The sequence below is a fragment of the Heteronotia binoei genome, chromosome 8, assembly GCF_032191835.1.
Source record: "Heteronotia binoei isolate CCM8104 ecotype False Entrance Well chromosome 8, APGP_CSIRO_Hbin_v1, whole genome shotgun sequence".
In the NCBI taxonomy this organism is placed as follows: Eukaryota; Metazoa; Chordata; class Lepidosauria; order Squamata; family Gekkonidae; genus Heteronotia; species Heteronotia binoei.
The window spans coordinates 41,322,471-41,344,349 of NC_083230.1; the positions used below are offsets into that span (position 1 = coordinate 41,322,471).

The 21,879-nt window shown below is 38.2% G+C and overlaps 1 protein-coding gene across 1 annotated transcript; it reads right to left on the reverse strand.

Moving 5' to 3' along the window:
- Nucleotides 1-4,477: 4,477 nt before the first annotated feature.
- On the reverse strand, nucleotides 4,478-20,244 carry SLC38A2 (solute carrier family 38 member 2). The gene is made up of 15 exons (XM_060244956.1): nucleotides 19,989-20,244; nucleotides 19,573-19,654; nucleotides 19,369-19,484; nucleotides 16,862-16,935; nucleotides 16,669-16,761; nucleotides 16,411-16,492; nucleotides 12,227-12,309; nucleotides 11,649-11,707; nucleotides 11,359-11,529; nucleotides 10,616-10,695; nucleotides 10,411-10,511; nucleotides 8,921-9,045; nucleotides 7,982-8,126; nucleotides 7,785-7,882; nucleotides 4,478-6,683 (listed from the first exon to the last, which is right to left on the reverse strand). The coding sequence occupies exons 1-15, from the start codon at nucleotides 20,099-20,101 to the stop codon at nucleotides 6,585-6,587; spliced, it is 1,521 nt and encodes a 506-aa protein (XP_060100939.1). The 5' UTR covers nucleotides 20,102-20,244; the 3' UTR covers nucleotides 4,478-6,584.
- Nucleotides 20,245-21,879: the final 1,635 nt, after the last annotated feature.

Consider the following 21,879-nt stretch of genomic DNA (forward strand, 5'->3'; position numbering starts at 1 on the left):
GGCACTCAATTAAATTTCTGAGAAGTCAGGTTAGAACGGATAGAAGGAAGTACTTCTTTACCCAAAGAGTGATTAACACATGGAGTTCACTGCCACAGGAGGTGGTGGCGACTACAAGCATAGCCAGCTTCAAGATGGGATTGGATAAACATATGGAGCAGAGGTCCATCAGTGGCTATTAGCCACAGCGTATTGTTGGAACTCTCTGTCAGGGGCAGTGATGCTCTGTATTCTTGGTGCTTTGTGGGGCAGGGGGCGGGGGGACAGTGGGATGGACCTCCTGATGGCACCTGGTTTTTTTGGCCAGTATGTGACACAGTGTTGGACTGGATGGGCCATTGGCCTGATCCAACATGGCTTCTCTTATGTTCTTAATATTTTTCCTGTAACATAAAAAGGAGGTACACATTGTGTTAGAGCCAGCTGCACCTCCTACTGAGCTCTCCTTAATATACTAATATCAAAAGTTTAATTTCTTTAATAATTTCTATTATTTTAGGTAATTTACATTCTGTCTTTCTGTCTCATATGGAGTCCCAAGGCAGCTACCACCAATATTAAAAAAGCAATGTCCAAACAATAAAAATTTATCACAAAACCATTCTTATGATACAGCAGATGACAAGGCACCATCCCATACTCAGTCAGATCAAAAGCCTTCTGGAAAAGAAACATATGGACAGTCAGCATGCTTTAGTGGCTAGAATGTTGTACTTGGACTTGGGAGACCCAGGTTCAAACTCCCATTCTGCCATGGAAGCTTGCTGGGTGATCTTGGACCAGTCACTGCTATTCAGCCTAACCTACCTCACAAGGCTATTATGAGGATAAAGTATAAGCTTCTTCGGAGTTCTACTGGGGAGGAAAGCAGGGTATTAAACAAATGAAGGCCTTTTAACACAGTATAAGGTCCAACTATTCCACACAGCACAGATGTCAAATGTTTATCTGAAGCAATGCAGTTCTTAAGTACTTTCCCTAACACATGGAATCAGAATGTGCAATAGTCACAATCCATATTGTGGCTTAAAACCTGCAAATGGCTGAGTTTTTCCAATAGAGAAGAGATGAGAGGAGATTATACTTCTCCAGCTATCATAGCCCAAGTATTCTTAATACAGAGTGCACTGGTGGAAGGTTACTTTTTCCTTTTCCTCATACTTGTACTCGCTGGTGTTTGTCATTGGATTTTTACTTCATATTCCCAGGAAGCAACCCCATGGATAGCCACAGAAACATGCCAGATTCAACCAGTTTTCTAATTTACCCTGTAAAATAACTCCAAGGCAGTATTTTGTGTAATAAGAATCAATGCTCAAAAGTAGTAATGGGGGGCTGATGACATATTAAGCATGATTGAATTTTTTGCATGACCAAGTAACAAAGTATTCTGTGGCTGTATTTTATAACACCACTACTACAAATAGGATTTAATACTTCAGGGTTCATTCTGTGCTATAAGCTCAGCTCACTGAACTCAATGTGGAAGGGTCAGCAGCAGGGTGTTTGGGAACTTCTACTTGGTCCTTTGCAATCAGTGTCTTAACTACACCTGCCAGATGGGTAGCCATTTTACAGTGCAGTTCTATGCATTGCCACTGCAGTCAGTGGGCTTAGATCAGTGTAATTCTTTAGAGAACACTGATAGGGAGCAAGCTCTAGGAAGTCTACTCAGAAGTAAATCCCACTAAAATTTACTCCTAGGTAAGGATTATGGCCTCTATTAATCCAAAAAGGAATCTGATGACTACTTAAAGACCATAGGTGAAGCAAAGTTACTTATTCACTCATGGAATAAATTCTTTGGATCCAAAACTAGCCAATTTATGGTAGCATAAACCTGCACAAAAGTTTATGCCATAATAAAACTGTTAATTCTTTAAAGATGTAACATCATTCTTTTTGTTCTGGAATCCTAAAGCCACTCAAGTTTACTCTAGTGAACTCAGTAGGATTTACCATCATGAATTATTTGGGAATTAATTTATCATCCTCATAAACAAAATGAACAGCTGTCAGATCTATAATTTTACATGGTATATTTTCTGTAAGGGAATAATTTATACATGCAATCTTTTAAGATTATATCTTTATTTTAGTTAAAACATACAATGTTTCATTGAAACTGTGTAGCACTTTCTTTCAACAACTGTAGATAAATTGTTGACCTAACAATACAGTGTTTTCTCTATTTATATATATATATCTATATACACACACACACACATCTATATACAGTATATACAAAGTAGTATCATACCTGTACATGAAGGCCTGATAGATTTTTAAATCAGTTGCTGAAATAATCTATGGCAATTTGTACTGTGAAAACCTGAACTTCATAGACTAAAGATTCACATTTATTGCAGTGTACACATTGGTAATAAAGGGCACAATCAGAAGCCCCATGCTGTGGGGTTTGCCATCCCCTGTGAAGGGGGGAAGATGTCCTGATGGCAACCCCCTAGCACTCATAGAGCTCTGCATGCATTACAGCCCTTGTTGTCAATGGTGAAGTTCCAAAGAACTATGAAGATGGTATTGGATTTATATCCCACCCTATACTCTGAATCTCAGAGCGGTCACAATCTCCTTCCCCCCACCCAACAGATACCCTGTGAGGTAGGTGGGGCTGAGAAAGCTCTTACAGCAGCTGCCTTTTCAAAGACAACTCCTACCAGAGCTATGGCTGACCCAAGGCCATTCCAGCAAGTGCAAGTGGTGGAGCGGGGAATCAAACCCGGTTCTCCCAGATAAGAGTCCGCACACTTAACCACTACACCAAACTGGCTCTCAACTAGCTCTGAAACTAGTTCTGTAAACCCCAAATCAGCTGTCAGCTTGTTTTCTTCAAACAGCAGCACCTTCTTTCATGACACATAGGAAACGACTTTTGAAACTGAGGGAAGTTACAGAAGCAGTTTTGTGATATAATGTGGAATATGCAGATCGAAAGAAAAATGGAAAATAACCTCAATGGGCTACAAATACCATCAGGTGCGCCTGAAGTAGTTCTTTGGATATCAGTCACCATATTAATGCTACCATCATTATGCAACTTGAGAACCCAGAATGTCAACAGGTGCAGCAGTACCATTTCTCTGGAAACTTCCATCAAACAACTGTTTCCTGGATGTACAACATAAATGAATGACTCATGGCATAATACGTTAGCAGTCAAGTATAACAAAAGATTATATATACAAAACCCCCAGCCTACGTTATATACAATATACTTACAGTATATACAGACATAATTTATGTACAGAGGCTACCCATAAATACTGAAAAATAGGTTTTAACTTCAACAGGTTACTGTTCTATAAATAACATGTTACATTTTATGAATGAAACAACATGGAAGACAGTAATTTTAAAATGAGGTGACAAAAAGTGGTTTAATTAATACTGAAACTGCTAGCTCAGATGATCGCTGAAACTCCCAAACTGAGAGAACAGCAACAGGGTCGAACTCTAAAAATCCATCTAGCCTAGTGTTACTCAGCTGATGCAGTTGGAGAACTTGGTAGTCATAGAATAACATTATAGAAAGTTGCTTGATTCACAGTCTACACTCCAGATATAACTTGCCATTTCATATATTGACACAATTTTTCTTCCATCTTCCGACTGCTGAGAGGATCCAATGGAGTAATTTTTAAAGGCAATTTCTCTCTTTCAGATTCTGGAAAGAAGGTCTCTTTGTTCCCTATCTTATATTAGTTCCTTGAAGGTTCTGGACAGATCAGTGTTTTGTTGTTGTTTAAATATCATATTAATGGGTAAGGAAGAAAACTTGCCTTCTGAACTGAAACTCTGTTACATGCTTTTGGCAATGTGTCAGAGTTAAACATTGGAAGTAGAATTAGAGGCATTAAGGCTGAGTACCACTATACTAGTCGAATATGCAGAAAAAGAGAAGTGTCAATCTTCTTCGTTATGTGTAATATAATCCTAACTCATCAAACCCAGAGACAGTTCCAAGACAAAGAACAAATACAATGGACAATCAGTTGCTTAAAAACTCATCATCTTTGAAATGCTATGATAATCTAAAGTTTTCAGTTCTTCCAAGTACATTCTGAGAACAAAGATGAAGGGTCAGGACAGGCTGGGAATCAATTACACTCCAGAGTGCCCTGCCAAAAATGATGGCTTTGAGTCAAACTACATGCTACTCACAATAGGTAAGGGGGGGAAATTAGTCACTTTTCAATAAGGCAGGTTTCTGTTACTACTGATCTCAGTGGAATCAGGACAGCAACTTTAGGGGCTAGCAGTTGCCATGCAGAAATACAAACAAAACATCTGCATTATTAAATTTTAAAACCTAGGCCAATGCTTAAAAAATGTACATGCCATTGTTTGCTCTCTCTGACCCAATTCTTAAGTATTATGGCAGATGAACATAGGTGAAAGCAGTCCACAAAGTACTACACCTTTAAATTCTTGCCTGTCTTGATTCTTACAGTAGTTATTTGTGTATAATAAGCAGTGTCAAATGCACTCTTAACGAAGTACTGTATCACTTTATCCTGGGACTGAATTGTTGCAACATACATGCTATAGCAATAAAATGTTTTAAGACATGAGGAATTCCCACATGTGCTCAATGCCTATGCACAGAGAGATCGCACTGTAACATAACTGAATACCTGTATGCCTTCTATTCAGCACAAATGCACAAGACTTTCATTCAGGCTGCACAATGGTGCACAGTTCAGTGACTGGGAGCTCTGTGCGTGTCTCCATCTACTCTGCCCCCCCCTTGCCATTTTCTGACTAATCAGAGGGGTAAGGGCAAGACAGGGATAGCAGAGCTCCCATGAACTATAATGAACAGGCACATTTAGCGGAGAACGAATGGGGGAAATTCTTTTATCTCCTAGATTAATCTATCTACATGGAAAGAAAGATCTTAATACCCACTGAACACCAGCTGCATCTTTAACTAAGTAGTTAAGGTTGAACAGCATACATCTGTTTTAGAAACAAATAAATATAAGATGATCATCTAGTCTAACATGATCTTTTTTCTTTTTTAAAAAAAGATTACTATACACTATCAGTTGCATTAGAAATCCCAGTAGCCTTATGAAGAGAACTGCTGCTGCCTACACCAAATCCTGGTGTAATATAAAGGCTATATATTACATGTTCAGAGGAACACAGAATAAAATAATTTAAAATCCAACAATGGATGAAAACTTGATGCTGAAAAAATATTGTACAGTTTTTGAATACTGTACCACTCGTAAACGATAACAGGACCTCACCTTTACTTGTTTCAAATAATAAACTGAAAAAAAAAATAACAAAGCCAAAATTTGTAACATTGTCACTACATTGTACGCTGTCAGTAAGGAGAATTTCCCATCAAGAGGGATGGAGATTTCCTATGGCAACTAATGACAAAGATTTGGTAGGTAACTGCAAATGAATGAAATCTCCCCCACCCCATTTTATCTGATTGCACTATTCAGTACCTCAAGAAGAAAGATGCAAATATATTGCTGTTCTAATGACCTACTGTGTGATCTGCCAAATACTGCTCCTCTGCAGCCCACATGAATTTCAAGGGACTTGCTTGGTTGTAGTATTCCTTTGATTAGACACTGTATTTGCTACATATAGGCTGTGATCACACACACAAAATAATGCACCTTCAAATCCACTTTTAACGCACTTTCCAACTGGATTTTACTGTTTGAACTGGCAAAGTCCAGTTGGAAAGTGCATTGAAAGTGCATTATTTTGTGTGTGCGATCACAGCAATAGAGTGTTTACTATATAAACCGATCCTGGTGGCATGGAATATTTTAGAACATGGTCATTTGAGTAAATATCTCCTTTCAAGACAGTATGGTAGTTTATGCTGACTTGACTAGCTATATTAACATTGGGTCTTTGTTTGGTTTTAGTTTCAAAATAACTTGGACTACATACAGAACTCAGTCACAATTTTGAGTTTTCCAAATTAAGTGACCTATAGTATAATAAATTTCAAAAATAAGTTTTCATGGCCAAAAATATACTTTTTAAAGTTATGCCTCTATAGAAAGGCCTGACTTGTTGAATTTAGACAGTTTATAGGTTTCTTTCTACCCTTATTTGGAACATCAACTTACAAAACATTTCCTTAAAGTCAAAATAGTGCTTTTGAGGTCCATAATTTTTGGTACAAAAATAATTATGTTTTTTTCTCTTTCACTGGTTAGCTTACCCCCTTCTCTGCTGTAAACTAACTGATTTCTTACATCACTTTTTTCCATTAGGCACATTCAAGTAAATAATAAAAAAATCCAAGTAACAATGATAGGAGCCAAATATCTGGCTTGATAAATTTTACAGAGACAGCTGTCCATTCTCTGGAATGGAATAAATAGTCACTTCCCTCAGCCAAAGATTCAGGTGGTTTGATGTTAGTATCCATTTCCATTGTGCAGAAAAGTCCACCTATTCTACACTCAGATGAAACAGCATCAAAGAATCTGCATTTCAAAGGAAGCAGAACTGCAAACACGGGTAAGAAGTCCTCTCTCTCAGTAGATGGTAGAATGAATACCGGAGTCTGAAGTAAACAGTTAATGGCCATTGGAAGCAGCATTATGGATCCAGTCCAGAATGATCAAGGTCATACTTCCAGTCATCACAAACATGCCACTGAGCAGGAAAAGAAGGGCCTATAAAGACAGAATACAAAACACTGAAGACTTATTTCACCAGAAAATTTTCTGCTCTCATACAATTAAACTATCTTAGCACATGTAATAGAATTGCTCAGAAAGCTGGAGTTTTATTGGTGTATTCTGCGCTGCACTTCAAGAAATCAATCTCAGTGTGTGTGTGTGTGTGTGTGTAACTCTGGCTCCATCTTGCATGAAGTGCAACTGTAAAAGAAAACTCTGGCTTTGTATGTCCATGAGTAATCACTATTGCATTGAAGCCACAGACATGTCTTGGACTTTAAAGCTCAGACCACTCACTGAATCCTAAAATTGTTTTCATGTATTCTTGGTTCCTTTTAACAACCCAAAGTACCTAATATTAAACTTACTGGCACCCTCATGCTAAATATGTAGATGTAAATCTTATTGATTTTAAATAGGGACTACTTTCATTTAATATGCTACGTATCAGGCTGAGATTTTAAGTACACCTGTCTTCAGTCCATTCCTTTGTGTGGAACTTATCTCCAAGACAGTGTGATATTTAATATAGTTCTATGCAATACAGAATGACAACAGTACAAATGAAGGACAAACATTTGATCACAAAGGATGCCTGAAGTAAAGGTAATTGGACAGACTAACAGAAGAGCAAAGCTTGAGCTGCCCAAAAATGCTGGAGAGACCAATACAGGGAAGGCCAACACAGCCTGTGGATTTGCAGAAGCACCAGAGGGATTGCATGAAGCCAAACACTTCTCATTTTTTCTTTAAGAATTACATAAATGTTGAGCACAGTTCATTAAAGTCACTGTGATCATGCATATCCCCCAAATACACTTGGTTGTACTTCAAAATAGTAGTGTAATTTAATACCAAGAGCTCTATGATTGCAAGCTGCAATTTCAGATACCCCATTACTTATACAGCAATTTAATAGTGAGAATCAAAGCAGAAAAACAGTTGCCCAGATGGTCATAGGCAGTAGAATCTCCTGAGAGAGGAGAGGAAAATGAGGTCATAAAAGAGGTGGTCACAAAGAACACCCTGCTTCTAGGAAGCAATGGCATTGATGGTCAATTACTGTGTGGATTGTGATTATTCCTCTACACTTACCCCAATCTTCTGTACTGATTTCATAGGTTCCTTCTTCACAAGTTTAAGGTAGAAAGCAGATGGCAGGATAAAGATCAACATGGCAGCAGCAGATGCACCTGTATTAAAAATTAAAGTTTATCAAAATGTTCAGTTCCTAATTCTATTACTCGGGTATTTTGTAAAGCATTAACAAAGAGTAATGAAAGAACTCTCACCAATGAATCCAAATATATCTCGAATGGTGGGAACAAAGATTACGAGAACATTGGTGAATGCCAAGAGAGCCATTGTGATAGCGCAGTGTCGCACCCAACTGAATTCCTTCCCTGCGCACAACAACTGTGTGATGGAGCTGCGGATCTGGAAAACACAAAAATGTTTATTTAGTCATGACATATTCATAAAGGGACATTCCAAAGGCATTTCTTTTAAAAATATTTCTAATAAAATAACACATAAGACTGCTGAAAGAAAACTGAATGCCATTTGTATAAGGAGGTGGGAGGGATTTACTTTTATACAACCGTTAACAGTTTAAAACCATCAACGAAGGTTATATAGTACAGTCAGCTTTATTTGGTTGAACACACATTAATCTGAGTTATACTCGAACAGATCACTAGTTTGTTAAGGTCAGTATTGCCTACTCTAACTGGAAGCAGCTCCCCAAGGTCTCAGGCAGAGGTCTGTCACATCACCTACTACCTGACCTTTTTAACTGGAGATGCCAGGGATCGAATCTGGGACCTTCTACATACAAAGCTGAGGCTCTTCCACTGAGCCATAGCCCCTCTCCCATATTCTAAGGAAATGAGAAATATGCCTTATTAATTTCACTGGAGCAACAGATGCATGTGTTCACTGTTTACATATACAAATTTATTCCTTCTATTTAAACAAATAGGGGATTTGGCACACAAACACTCCATGTACAAGCTACCAGCACACATAACTCCAGTTTGAAGAGGAATTAACAGCAAAATGAATGTAATGATAGTTCCAAGTTTGATGGGGAAGACAGTACTTTTGATTTATACAAAGATAAGCAAATGCATTTTTTTTAAAAAAAGCAAAACAAAACAGGAAATTAGCATATGAGTACTAAATTAGCTTGATTAATGGCTGTTCTCCTTCCCCCAAGTAAAGTCACTTACCGGAAAAATTACTACGGGCACTGTAAGAGTGACTGCCATCAGAACAGCCAAACGGACAATAAGGAGGAGAACATCAGCTCCCAGCATATTTGAATACGTATGAAGTAACTCTGGCTCAACATTTCCTACAAAGGAGATTGCATTTAAACATATTAGTAATTAATATTAGTAGTCCAGAACACAGTGGTAAAATCTCTGTGCAATTACGTAAGTGAAGACAGTTTCCAAATGGAATTATGTGAGCAAACTGCAATGTGGCTTTATAGATATTGGAAAGTAAATTTACAGATATTCTTACCTATTCAGTTTTGTTTAGCAAAGTCTTAAGTAGACAAAATTCTATATTCTGAATCATACTGATAAGTTCCTTTAGTATGCAATAGTATACATGTTACTTTGTCAATATTGTTCCTCCTGTGCTGATGAAATATTAACTATTGAAGGTGTGAGACAACGTACACCTCCCAACCACCAGTGAAAGCAGGTTGGTCATATTGGGTTTTCATTATAAATTTTACAATGTTTTTTACTTGAGGACAGATAGGAAACAAGCCTACTGATACGGTATTAAGAACTACCATCTGTCTTTTCTCTACACACCTCTGGCATCTACTTAGAGGGAAGGAGAGACAGATGCTTAAGCTCATACATTAATGGTAGTCAAGAAGAACAGGTTGGATTTATACCCTGCCCTTCATCTGGGGTCTCAGAGTGGCTTACAATCTCCTTTCCCTTCCTACAACAGACATCCTGTAAAGTACGTGGGGTTGAGAAAGCTCTCTGAGAACTACTCTTGAGCAGAACAGCTCTGAGAGAGTTATGACTGACTCAAAGGTACATGTGAAGGAGTGGGAAATCAAACCCAGTTCTCTTATGTTCTTATGAGGTCCATCAGTGGCTATTAGCCACAGTATGTGTGTATGTGTATACACACACACACACATATATTGGCCACTGTGTGACACAGAGTGCTGGACTGGATGGGCCATTGGCCTGATCCAACATGGCTTCTCTTATGTTCTCCCATATAATATTCTGCACACTTAGCCACTACACCAAACTGGCTCTACAAGGTTGTATAAGGGAAGGCTGGAAGCCTTCTCTCACTAGCAAGTTCTGGTATGCTCCTCCTCCCCTCCATTTTTCTAGGAAAAACAAACAAGCAGGACTGCACGTGAAAATGAAGCAGAGTATGTGCATTCGTTAAACATAAAAAAGAGGGGCTAAATTCTGCTGACACTTTCATTGCTACAGAAATCAGCCCTGCATAGTTCAATGATAATTACTTCTTTTCAGTAATACATCTCAAGCTGTGGGTCACACAATTCCCCTGAATCATGATCTGTACCATTATACACTTTAAAGACCCACTGATTTTAGTGGGACAGTTAAACTCACATTTTACTGAAATCAAAATTATATAAAAAGTTTTATTTTGGCTGGACTGTGCCAAAATTGCCCATACAGGCATAAAGGGACAGGCTAGTTACCATAAAATGTCAAGTAGCCGAAGAGAGCAGCCAAAAGGTACATCAGAAACATGGCAAAGAATGAAACATTGGACACCTTCATCATTCTTCTACGGCTTCGGCTGTTTGAAAGGAAATAAAATAATTATTATTTATGAATTTTCTGCTTCGACACTTTTTTATTTTCTTTGAAATATGTGCCTTGTGAAATATGTGAAGCTCTTACCCTTTCAGTTCTTCATAAATAGGAAGAATAGCAGGATGGCAAACAAAGGAAAATGTTAGGATTGGTACAGCATAGACAGTCTGGAAAACATAAAATGCATTCATGAATACACTTGTAATATGCAACATGTTTATCTTTCAGAAGTTAAATCAGACTATTTACCACAATAACCTTAATTCATTTATGTCAGTGAAAAGTTTTACTACTAAAAGGCATATGGATTGTATGCTGACTACTTCTATGACATTGACTTAAACATCCATGTACTTACCAGAAAGCAAAGACGTCTCCTATATGTTGCTTATTAAGTAAGGTTTTCAGTAGCAGAATTTAAAATGTGATTTTCAAAAGCTACCAAAAATAAGGAAATGAGCAACATCAGCTACATGCTGTACAGTCCTAACCAGAATGACACTCTTCTGTGTCGGCTGAAGTCAACTGCCCTGGAAGGGTGTAACTCTCTTTAGGATTGCACTGAAAGTTACTGGTGGCCAGGGCTGACCGGCTTTCAAAGAATACTTTCAGCATTCCAGCAGTGCCATTCTAAGCACTTCAATGGCTTCAGAAGAGTATAACTCTGCTTAGGATGACACTGTGTCAACTCCTGTTTAACAAGGGCAGCTTAAGAAGCACTGAACCTTCCCCTACAGGTGCAAAAGTATGAGAATCCCCACACTCAATGAAACAGAAATGAACGTATTTGTAATTAGCACATACAGATTCTTGCTAATCCTTAATCTTACCTGCGAATTAAAGATAAAGTATTTTGGTGTGCACTTGTCATCAGTTATATTGGGTGCTTTTCCATTAACATCTACAGCAGCTGAATGATGTTCTAAGGTGGCATTCAGAGTCTGATTAACCTTATTGTAATCCACTCCACAAACATCAATTTGAAATTTCTTGCAAATGACCTAACAAGGAATGAGCAAGTACAATCTGTTACTTTCACCAGATAGTTTGTTTTAGAAGTCCTTTGCCTTCTCAATATCACAAATATTTTAAAAGTACAAACAAGAAACCCTATACTTACAACAATCAGAAAGAAGACCATGCACAACAACGAAAATCCGCTTGTGTAACCAAGATAACCTGTAATATCAAAGTGTCTTTTTAAGTTATGTGTTTAACTTAGAGTTTTTTATTTCCTGCATAACCAAGGGAAGTCTGTAAGAGGTTTGTTCATTGCAAGAAATCTTAAAATCAAACAAAATGGAAAATAGATTGAGCTGTACAATTCTTTTGAGTGATAATATTTCCAATGTCTGGCCTGCAAAACTGCCAGTATGAGTTAAGTCAATTGAATGGGCAAGAATTGGTATCATTGCTACAACCTAATCAGTTAGACTGAGCATAGTGCAAATCCCTCTATCCTGTCCATTCACAATGTGCCCATGCAACACTTTAAACAGAATATTAAAGATTCCTATAAGGAGGTTCTTTGTATATACCAATTGATATATTCCTTGTGAATCTACCTCAGCATGCATGAAGCCAATGGAGGAGAAATGGCTTCTATACTGAAAATATCTCATGCGGATGCTAAAGAGAATTACTATGCTCTCTCAACATTACATAAAAGGCATACATGAAAAATTAACGCCAACTTACCTAAATTTTTCAACAGTGACAATGGAAGAATAAGCACCAAGGATACCAATAGAACCAAATAGTCACCGTTCAGATACCACTGTCTGTAAGAAAACAAAGAAAAGCTAGTTAAAGCATTGCATGGTGATCACATCCACAATTTAAAGTAGCTAAAGGGGTACTTGTGCCAATCCAGTGTTGTAGTTCTCAACAGGGAAGACATGGCACCTTAACCATAAACACATTTATTCAAAAGGCAGTGGTATGGATTTAATACTACTTGCTGGCCTAAATTAGTAGGAAGTTTTTTGCATTCACCCCAACAACAGATGGCTGCCACCACTTGGATTCATAAAATCATAAGAGTTGAAAAGGACCATAAAGGCCATCTAGTCTAATGCCCTGCTCAATGTAGGATCAGCCTACAGTATCCCTGACAAGTATTTGTCCAGCTGCTGTTTAAAGATTGTGAGGGGAAGCTCACCACCTCCCCAGGTAGCTGATTCCACTGTTGAACAACTCTTACTGCAAAAAAGTTTTTCCTAATACCCAGTTGCTACCTTCCCAACTTTAATTTAAACCCATTATTATGAATCCTCTCATCTGCTGCCAACAGGAATAGCTCCCCACCCTCTGCTAAGTATACAGTGACAGCCCTTCAAATACTTATAGAGCAATCATGTCCCCCTTCAACCTCTGCAATTCCTCTCAATGGTGCAGGCTCCATGCATGTAAAGTACCTCTGATATTATGGTTGATAACTGCGCAAGCAGCATTCAGCCCTTGGAAGACTGGGACAAGCATGGAAGCAACTGTAGAAGCTGCACTAATCCACACAAAGACTGTCTGAAATGGGATCTCTTACACAGCTTTAATTTTTAAAGCCACAGTCTTAAAGCTGCAGTTCTGTTTACAGTCTAATCAGAAGTTAGCCCAGTTGATTTCCACACAAATACACATAGGACTAGGCTGTATGTTGTGGAAGCAAACTTTGCTGAAGTTATGACTACACACTTTTCACATAGTTGAAAGATACAGAAAACGAACCAACTGCATTGTGGGTGACAAATCTGCCACTGACCCTAGTGTTAAACCTTTTCAGTTTCACAGCTAACAACTGCAAATCTCATACATATCCATCCTGTCCTGATGTTTAGGACTAAAGTATGATGTTGGGGAACTTCTCAAAGGGAAGATCCCAAATCCAAGCTCTAATCTGGTGGGTAGACTGGCTGGATGCTCCCTTGCCAGAGAGTGAGGGAGCCACAGATATAAGGAAAAACTCAGTATACACTCAGATACTAAGAAATATATTCTGGCGACAACCATCAAGACCCCAGGGCATTGATGAGCAGCCCTGACCCTTGGTACCTGTCTGGGAGCTTCCTTGGACCAATAGCCAAGTACAGTACCTAACATACCTAAGTGATGTACTTGATATGTAAGACTACCATGAATATGATACAGGCCCAACCAGAACTGAATAGAACTAACTCAAAGCCCCCACCCCGATCCCTCCTCTTTGTCCTATCACTGAGGTGAGGAAGCTCTCAGAGAAGTCAAGGAAAGCTGAGGAAGCTAGATGCAGATCCAGTATCTATTTTGATTCTGATAGTGACACTACCATCTCCTTATATGTATAAACATCCGTTAAGGCAAAAAGTCATGTATAGTTATCTATTCCAGAAGCCATAGCAGACTTCTGTAGCCTCCTAGAGAAAACAACCAAAGATTCAAATATGGGGTCTAAGTTACTGTAAAAATTAAAGTAGCATAGACTTAGCAGAGGACTGAGGCTCGATACAGGCCCTAATTCTGCAACACCTAACCACTGATATTACAAATGCACACAAAGGTACATTATGTGCTGAATGTTGTTTTAGTATATACTAATGTGCAAATCTCGAATAACCCTAGTACCACAGAATGTTCAGATAGAAGAAGAATGTGGACCAAGTTCATGCCATGTGTTACTATCAGAGTAAATGTCAGATGGCTGAGATTGATAATTCAAAACAAACTGATATTTTCACTCCAATTTTAAAGGTACTTCAAAGGAAACTGCTATGAAGTACTAACATATGATCACATACCTAGCAAATTATTCAAATTTAATCTTTGCCTTGTGGATCTGAGGAAAAAAATGTTTCTTCTGCTATAGAATAGGGACATAGTTATATGTCTTTGATCTAGAGACATTGGGAACAAGAATGTCTACTCAGAAATAAAGCCCCCTTGTATTCAACAGGGCTTATTCCTAGAAAATTGTTATTAGAGGTCAAGTGAGATCCTAAGGATTGAAAAGTTTTGCAAAAAGTGTTATATAAATAAATAGTTAATTTGGATCAATTGTTAAGAAGGCAGACAGCACAATTATTTAGTAATCCGGTAGATCTGCTCTTAGTATGTTTGTTTGGAGAAACTGTCTATACTGAGACAGATAAAACTATTATGTTTTATCTTTAGCTTATTTTTTTTCTCCCTATGTTCTATGAAATCTGTTTTTTTTTCTTTTTTTCTGCTTGAATTAAGTTTGTTAGAAGGATAAAGGTATTTGTTTCGTATGCTTATTTTAATGACAATATTGTTAAACTTGCAAGTTAGTCTGTGCTTTCAATATGGTTAAGCTTAGCCAGCCAGTTCTGTGTTAAGACTGCTCTGATTCTTTTATACTTATATGTGCTGAAGAAGAATTGTTTAGACTTTTATTTTAAGTAATAGTTTAGTAAAAAATCTATAATGAAAGATAAAGATGGTAATATATATGGGGAGAACCTCATACTTGCAGGTAGAAAGAATTGGGTATTTCATTTGGAGGTAGAACTGTAACTGACATATTTGCATTTTTCTGTTTTTGTTTTTCCCACTTTGTATCCCTCCCTTCCCCTCTTTAATGTATCTATGCTTGTGCCTCTTCTCTTTATAGTTAAAATCAATAAAAATTATAAAACATGAAAATTGTTCTTAGAACTGCAGCTGGTTTTACGTTTAATAGGAACTAGTAGAGATATGTACTTAATGAGGCAATCTTTGAACACAAATAGTCCCCCATGAAGCACAGCTCTACTGCTCAAACACATAAAGGGGACCATCGAGCTTTCCTGTTTTGGTTTAATCAAGCAATGCAAGTTAACATTCCTTGACTGAGCAGAGATGGGAGGGTTGGATGGGCAGAAGGGAGGGAGGTACAGACCTCTCAATTGCTTTAATGAGGTCTCATTTGGTGCCTGTGTATGCATCCATGCAACACACTGAAGGAGCAAGTAAACCAAGACTCTGTAATGCCCTACTAAGTTCTTATCATATGTGGGTGATGCATCCCAAACATGGAACAAACATTTCCCAAGAAATTAGAACTAATTTAACAACAATAAAAAACACTAATTTTTACTTATGGACTAAACTCAATGAGCACAATCCTGATAAAGAACCTAGAACTGTGTCTTCAAACCAAATCCATAGTGTTCCAGTGTTTCTCTGGCTTGCTAAAATTATGTGGAAATTCCACTGAAGTCAATGCAACCCACAGCATGTATGAAGTCAGAATTCTGACAGATACAACCAGGGCTTTTTTTGAGCAGAAACACACAGGAACGCAGTTCCGGCTGGCTTAGTGGCAATTCCGGCTGGCTAGTGTAGGGGTGTGTGGCCTAATATGCAAATTAGTTTGTTGGGCCTTTTCTATAAAAAAAGCCTGTGTGGAACTATGGTGATGTCCGGACGTATGGCCTAATATGCAAATGAGTTCCTGCTGGGCTTTTTCTATCAAAAAAGCCCTGGATACAACTCAGTTGTGAGTACAAATACTATCCATTAATGCAGAGTTACATTCACAGTATTTTTTACAGCAGTATTGCAGATGGGTAATGTACAAAATTGTTATATGAACTGACTTCCAAACAAACAAATGAACCTCAGAGTACACAGATGCAGTAAAAGTTTCAAAACAAAGCAGTATCTGGTAAAAGGACACTTAATTCAGTTTGCTACAGATGCATTATTCTGTCAAAGCAAAAAACTTCCCCCTATTTTCTAGTAAAGTTGAACTCACAGGACACATAAAGTACTCAAGAAGCTGGCTGGTGTAACAGGCGCTTACCAGTGTTCTCTTCCTTTAGGGTAAGAAGTTACACTTACGAATTTCAACTGTGGTCCCCAAAGACAGTATTTACAATGCCCATTCCAGGTTCACTGCTAAGACCTACCCTGTGTTTTCGTCAATGTTCATAAATGCCTTGATGACCAATGGTAACTCATATTTCACTATGTAGAGGTAACTTGACATAGCTGCAGGTGAACAATATTGTAGATCATTACACATTTATAATATAAGTTGAAAAGTCACACAACATAATCGTTAATGTTTTTTTGTCATTAAAGAAGCATTTTATGTGACAATTTTTTTTCACAGAGAAAATTTTTATAACATTATTTTAAAGGACATAGCATTTGAAAGTCCTCACCTCCAATATTCTGCATTGTAATTGATCCAGATGCTGCAAGTTTCCCAGCCATACCAAACGCCTTCATCCCTAACTGTTCATATAATAGAGATCCTGTAACCACAGAAAATAAAAATAGTTGTAACCTTGTAAAAGTTAGAAAGAGAAGAAAAAAAATAAAATTTCCAATGTACAAACAGCCATATTATCATACCTCCTTCATTAGCAGTCTTCAAGAGGAGGTGAACGGAATACAAAGAGAATATTGACACAAAGAGTAGAAGAATTCTAAAAAAATAAAATCACAAATTTCAATCTGACTGAAATAAAATAAATGTAGATACATATCGCACCAAGTCCACATAGCATTCAGGACTTAACCCTGACAAAATTAAACAAAGTAATTCTATCAGCTGGAAAGATTTAGTCATATGATACTTTTCCACAGGAACCAATGTCTTAAATTCTGCCTGGATCATGCTCAAACAATAAAACAAAATAGTAATAATATAGCTGAATTATAATTTAGATCAGGACACAGGAAGTGTTGTAAGTTTTATATGTTTATATACAGTCCCATACTAATTTAAGCATCAATACTGGATTTAAACCAGTTTACACATCTGAGATATCAACAGGTCAAAAAGGGAAGTTGTGTTTTACTTTTAAAATTTCTGGTCCATTTTAAATAAAAGTCATGATATTAGTTTAGGTAGTTTATGGTTACAGTTCCAAAGATTCAATGTTGGCATATAAATTATAACATTTTGGAGTGAGATGGCAGGCTACTCTATAGCTATAATTTAGAAAATATTGGCACCTCAATCCAAAATACATGAAAATCACACTGATTTATGAAAATACTTTTAATTTGCTCTTACATGCAATCAGGGGTGGAATTCTAGAAGGAGCTCCTTTGCATATTAGGCCATACACCCCTGATGTAGCCAGTCCTCCAAGAGCTTACAAGTCTCCTGCTAGAATTCCACCCCTGCATTTAATGCTGAAGAGTCCTAGAATTTTAATTAGGCTTTTTACCATACTAATGCAACTCAATACATAGCTACACATGTTCAAATCTCACTAATTTAAATGGAATTCAAACATATATAAATGTTTGCTAAACTGCATTCAATATATTTAGAACTTCCATGTTAAATTGCTAAACTGGCTCAGTTTTTCCTGAATGTATATTTTGAAGCGTTGTTAAGTCTAAGATGTATAGTCAGGGCTTTTTTTGAGCAGGAACGCACAGGAACACAGTTCTGTCTGGCTTGGTGTCAGAGGGTGTGGCCTAATATGCATATAAGCTCCTGTTGGGCTTTTTCTACAAAAAAAGCCCTTAGCAAAACAATGGTGACATCAGGGGTGTGGTCTAATATGTAAATTTGTTCCTGCTGGGCTTTTTCTACAATAAAAGCCCTGTAGAATAGTAATCTAAACAATATCATCAAGACTTTTCTTCTTAGCAGAATTTCTTTTCCATGATTCTCTTTGTATTCGGCTTAAGGCATTACGGACAGGCAGCATCTCCATGGGAAAGAATGGTGACTGAACTTTGGAAAATGTAGTTTTAAGAGCCTGATGCAAATCAATGGGAAACCCTCAATTGGGAAACACTGAAATCAATGGGAAACCCTCAATTTTCTTAAATGGGTTTTAAATTAAGTGTCACTCTCCTGAGAGTACTGCTAACATGCATTATGCTGATGACATAGTAACCACTGCAAAACATTCCTGGAGCATGAATTGCACATAAAGCCAAACAATTTTCTCTCTCTCTTAAACTGTATGGCACATTTTTGCTTTGTTTTGTTTATATTTTATATGCATATAAACTTCCACATTTAAAAAAAATAGCAAAAAATGAATAAATGCCATACACCAAAATGTGCTTCACACTTCATTTTGTTTCTGGAGCAGCAGTAACATTACCAGCATACTGCATTTTGGACATTTCAGAGTGACCATCAGTGACCCATACTGAGGGGACCTGAGAAGACAGAAAGGCATATTTAAAAACCACTTCCATGGTAAATATGTCATTTTCAAATATTATGCCTAAAGCAAATAAATGAGAAATCTAAAAATAACCCTAGGACAACATTTCTTCATTTACAGTGCAACCCAATGAAGAGTTACTCCAGTATAAACCACCTGAAATCCGTGAATTTAGTTTACAGTAATTCCACATAGGATTGCACTGTTAAACTGGGATAAGATAATTTATGGAAGATGGCAATATACATTAACTGGAATGCTGAAAGATACCCAAGTGATAGCAGTTTAAAATACATGTGATTTCAGTTTCTGATTGTGTGAAGGTGGTACATGCAATCATTTTTTAACTTTCTCTGTTTGCATACAAACATGATAATACAGACTACTAGGGCCAAGATCTGAATCAGATTCAAACAATCTGAACCACACTGTTTTAATGAGACAGTTGTAAGCATGACTTTAAAATCCTCTTTTTGTTGGCTGGATTATGTTTTATGTGTTTAAAATTACTTGTTTCTGATTAACCATGAATTGGATCTGGCTACAATTCCAATGAGTGTGGTAAGACTTTAAGATGTACAGAAGAGTTTGCGTTTAACCTTTTGTTACATTTTTTTCTCCCCCTAAAAGGCTACTTTAGACAATCAATTGGTTTCAGTGTTAATGTGCACTAATACCCAGAACATACTACTCTGGTTTTCATAGGTAAGTAATACTTACACAAAAAGAGCAATTCCCGTGTTTGCCATGGCATAAGACAGCCCCAGGATGCCACTCCCCACAATAGCATTGCTGAGGTTAAATACTGACATTCCAAAGGAAGTAGTACCTGGATGCTGTGAAAAAGGGAAAAAAGAGGTCAGCTAGGAATCAGTTATCTGAAAACTGCTTACATTTAGTCATATGTAAATAGCTGGTGCTTACATATTCAGTTTCATATTTCTTCTTTCCAGGATTGGATTCAAGTAAAAAGTTTTGGTTTTCTGGATCCATGTCTACATAATGGCTATGGGAAGAAAAAGGAAGGGGGAAAGCTGCTATAAGTATTATCAACAGTTCCCCACTTTTAAAATATCACCATTCTTGATTTTTCAGTTTCAGTTGCAGATGCTAATAATTTCAATTATTATTTTTGAACAGGTGTATAGTATTTATGTAGAAATACAAAGATTTGGAAATTGGATTTTTTTATGTCTGTGATCTATGTAAACATTAAAAACAGGCTACACACACATGGCTGAAATAAACTTCTGATAACAATGACTGAGAGGTCCCACAGTGCTCTGCAGGGAGCTGGATTGAGCCTCAGAACAAAAGAAATGCTGGGGAAGCCCTCTGACCTCTTTATAGCAGCTGGTTTGGTTGGGTAGGGGTAGTTGAAGTCATTGGAGCTATAGCTGCTGCTGTCTTCATCAGGGGAAGTGTTGAGCTTGCCCATCTCAGCTTTGCTCATGACGGGATCCAGGATGCCTCCTTAGACACCAGATTAAACAGGCAAGTTAATTATTTGGGTTTGTGACAGCAGCGCGAATGCCTCTTGATCTTTTGTCCTTGGATGCTTGACTTGCCTTGTCTGCGAAGATAAGAAGGAAACGTCAATACTGCAGTGGTCTCCCCAACCGGGTCACGTGAACAGCCGCCGCTGCTATTGCTGCTGTTCACCGCGCCTGATTCATCGGCAGCCAGGCGAGTGGAAAAGTACCAGCAGAGAAGGGCGGGAGACGCGGGAGGGGGGAGGAAGGAAAAGTACAAGACAGTAGAACAAAGATAATCTCTAACTACAACATTGGAGCTCACGCCATCGGGAGGGAGGGGGAATAAGACCTGCGTAGGAAAGGCCAAAGTGCGCAAAAGGCCCATTATGCGCCCAAGAATTTATTTCGACCTTCGTAACAAAAACCATCACCTGGTTTCCCCATCCTCATAATTAATCCAGACCTGTGTCGCTTTAGCCTATTAAGAGATAAACGAACCCGAGTCTTTGGAACTGCAAGGAGTGGTTAGATTCATGAAGCTCCATTTACACAGACACTTCGATTTGGTATACATACGCAAATGTAACAGCTATTCTTCTGCCTGATAGCCTCGAAAACGCACTCCACCCCTGCCACCTTCTGAATATGATGCAACCCAGTCGAAGGATTAACGCATTCATTTTTCTTCACATTAGCCTCCGCTGTTTCCTTATCACTCCTTGCCATCTCCCCCTCCAAAAATGAGGCTCCCGAATATTAAACACCAAAAATGCAAATCAGTCACAAGACAGACTGCACCAGCAGCTCCAACCTATGTATGTGCGTCTTTTTCTAACCACTACCCGGATACAGCAACGCTGACCGAGTGGCCCCCTCCTCCCCCCCGTTCGGAAAAAAATGCATCTTATACAATCTTACATAACGAAATCCATTTGATTCTAAATTATAAATTTAAACTCTCTCCCCGCTGAAAACCCTTCCCCGCACCCCAAATCATAGAAACATTCCAACCTTCTTCTTTTCTTACCTTAATCAGTGAAGTTTACAGTCTGGATCGGGAGCTTTTTTAGGGATCTTTGATGAGATCGCAATTAAATTACTTCTTCGAGGGGAAAAAAGAGCAGCCACAAAAGTCCCTTTAAATATTTAACAACTAAAAGGCCCCAGTAGACAAAAAAAAGTCTTTTTTTTAAAAAAAGAGTATAAAATAATAATTTATAGTGCTCTTCTTAAATTAAACAGATAAACAAAAAAATCGGGCGAGGTATATGTCTTTGATGCTTTGCTAGCTTTGTGATACAGTCAGCACAAGGCGCAGCTAGAAGATGCTCTCGTGGAGCGTCGCGATCAGGTCTAAAGAATGCCTTTCGCTGCCTCCAGTTTTGAAGGTGGAATGCGGCGACGTCAGAGGAGGAGGGGGAGAGAAGGAAAAGGCGCGGCTTGCACTCGGCAACGTGCGACGGCTTCTCTTTGTGTACCAACACCGCTGCCTGGCTCCGCCTCCGGCACTCTTCGAACAGCTCCTCCCTTCCTAGACTGCCTGAATGACACTGTTCCCCTCTGAAACCTCCCCCTTTCCGCACCAAAGGACAGCAGAAGGCGGTTACTTAGCAGCTAGGAGAATATCTATTTACGTAGCTAGCCAGAGATTTGTTGGGAACAGATTCTATTGATACTCCTATGGTTTTAATCGAAGTGCCCCACCTCCGTATCTTAAAATTTTACAGATCAGGTGGAAAGTGGGGAGGGCCTGCGA

Bases quoted from the DNA above. Each gene is read 5' to 3' on its own strand.
- SLC38A2 (XM_060244956.1), bottom strand. From the start codon at position 20,101: ATGAGCAAAGCTGAGATGGGCAAGCTCAACACTTCCCCTGATGAAGAC. The intron at 16,936-19,368 runs GTAAGTATTACT...TTATTTTTTTAG, and splicing joins ACGGGAATTGCTCTTTTTGT to AATTCTTCTACTCTTTGTGT. The intron at 6,684-7,784 runs GTAAGTGTAGAG...CTGTCTTTATAG, and splicing joins AATCAGTACAGAAGATTGGG to GCCCTTCTTTTCCTGCTCAG.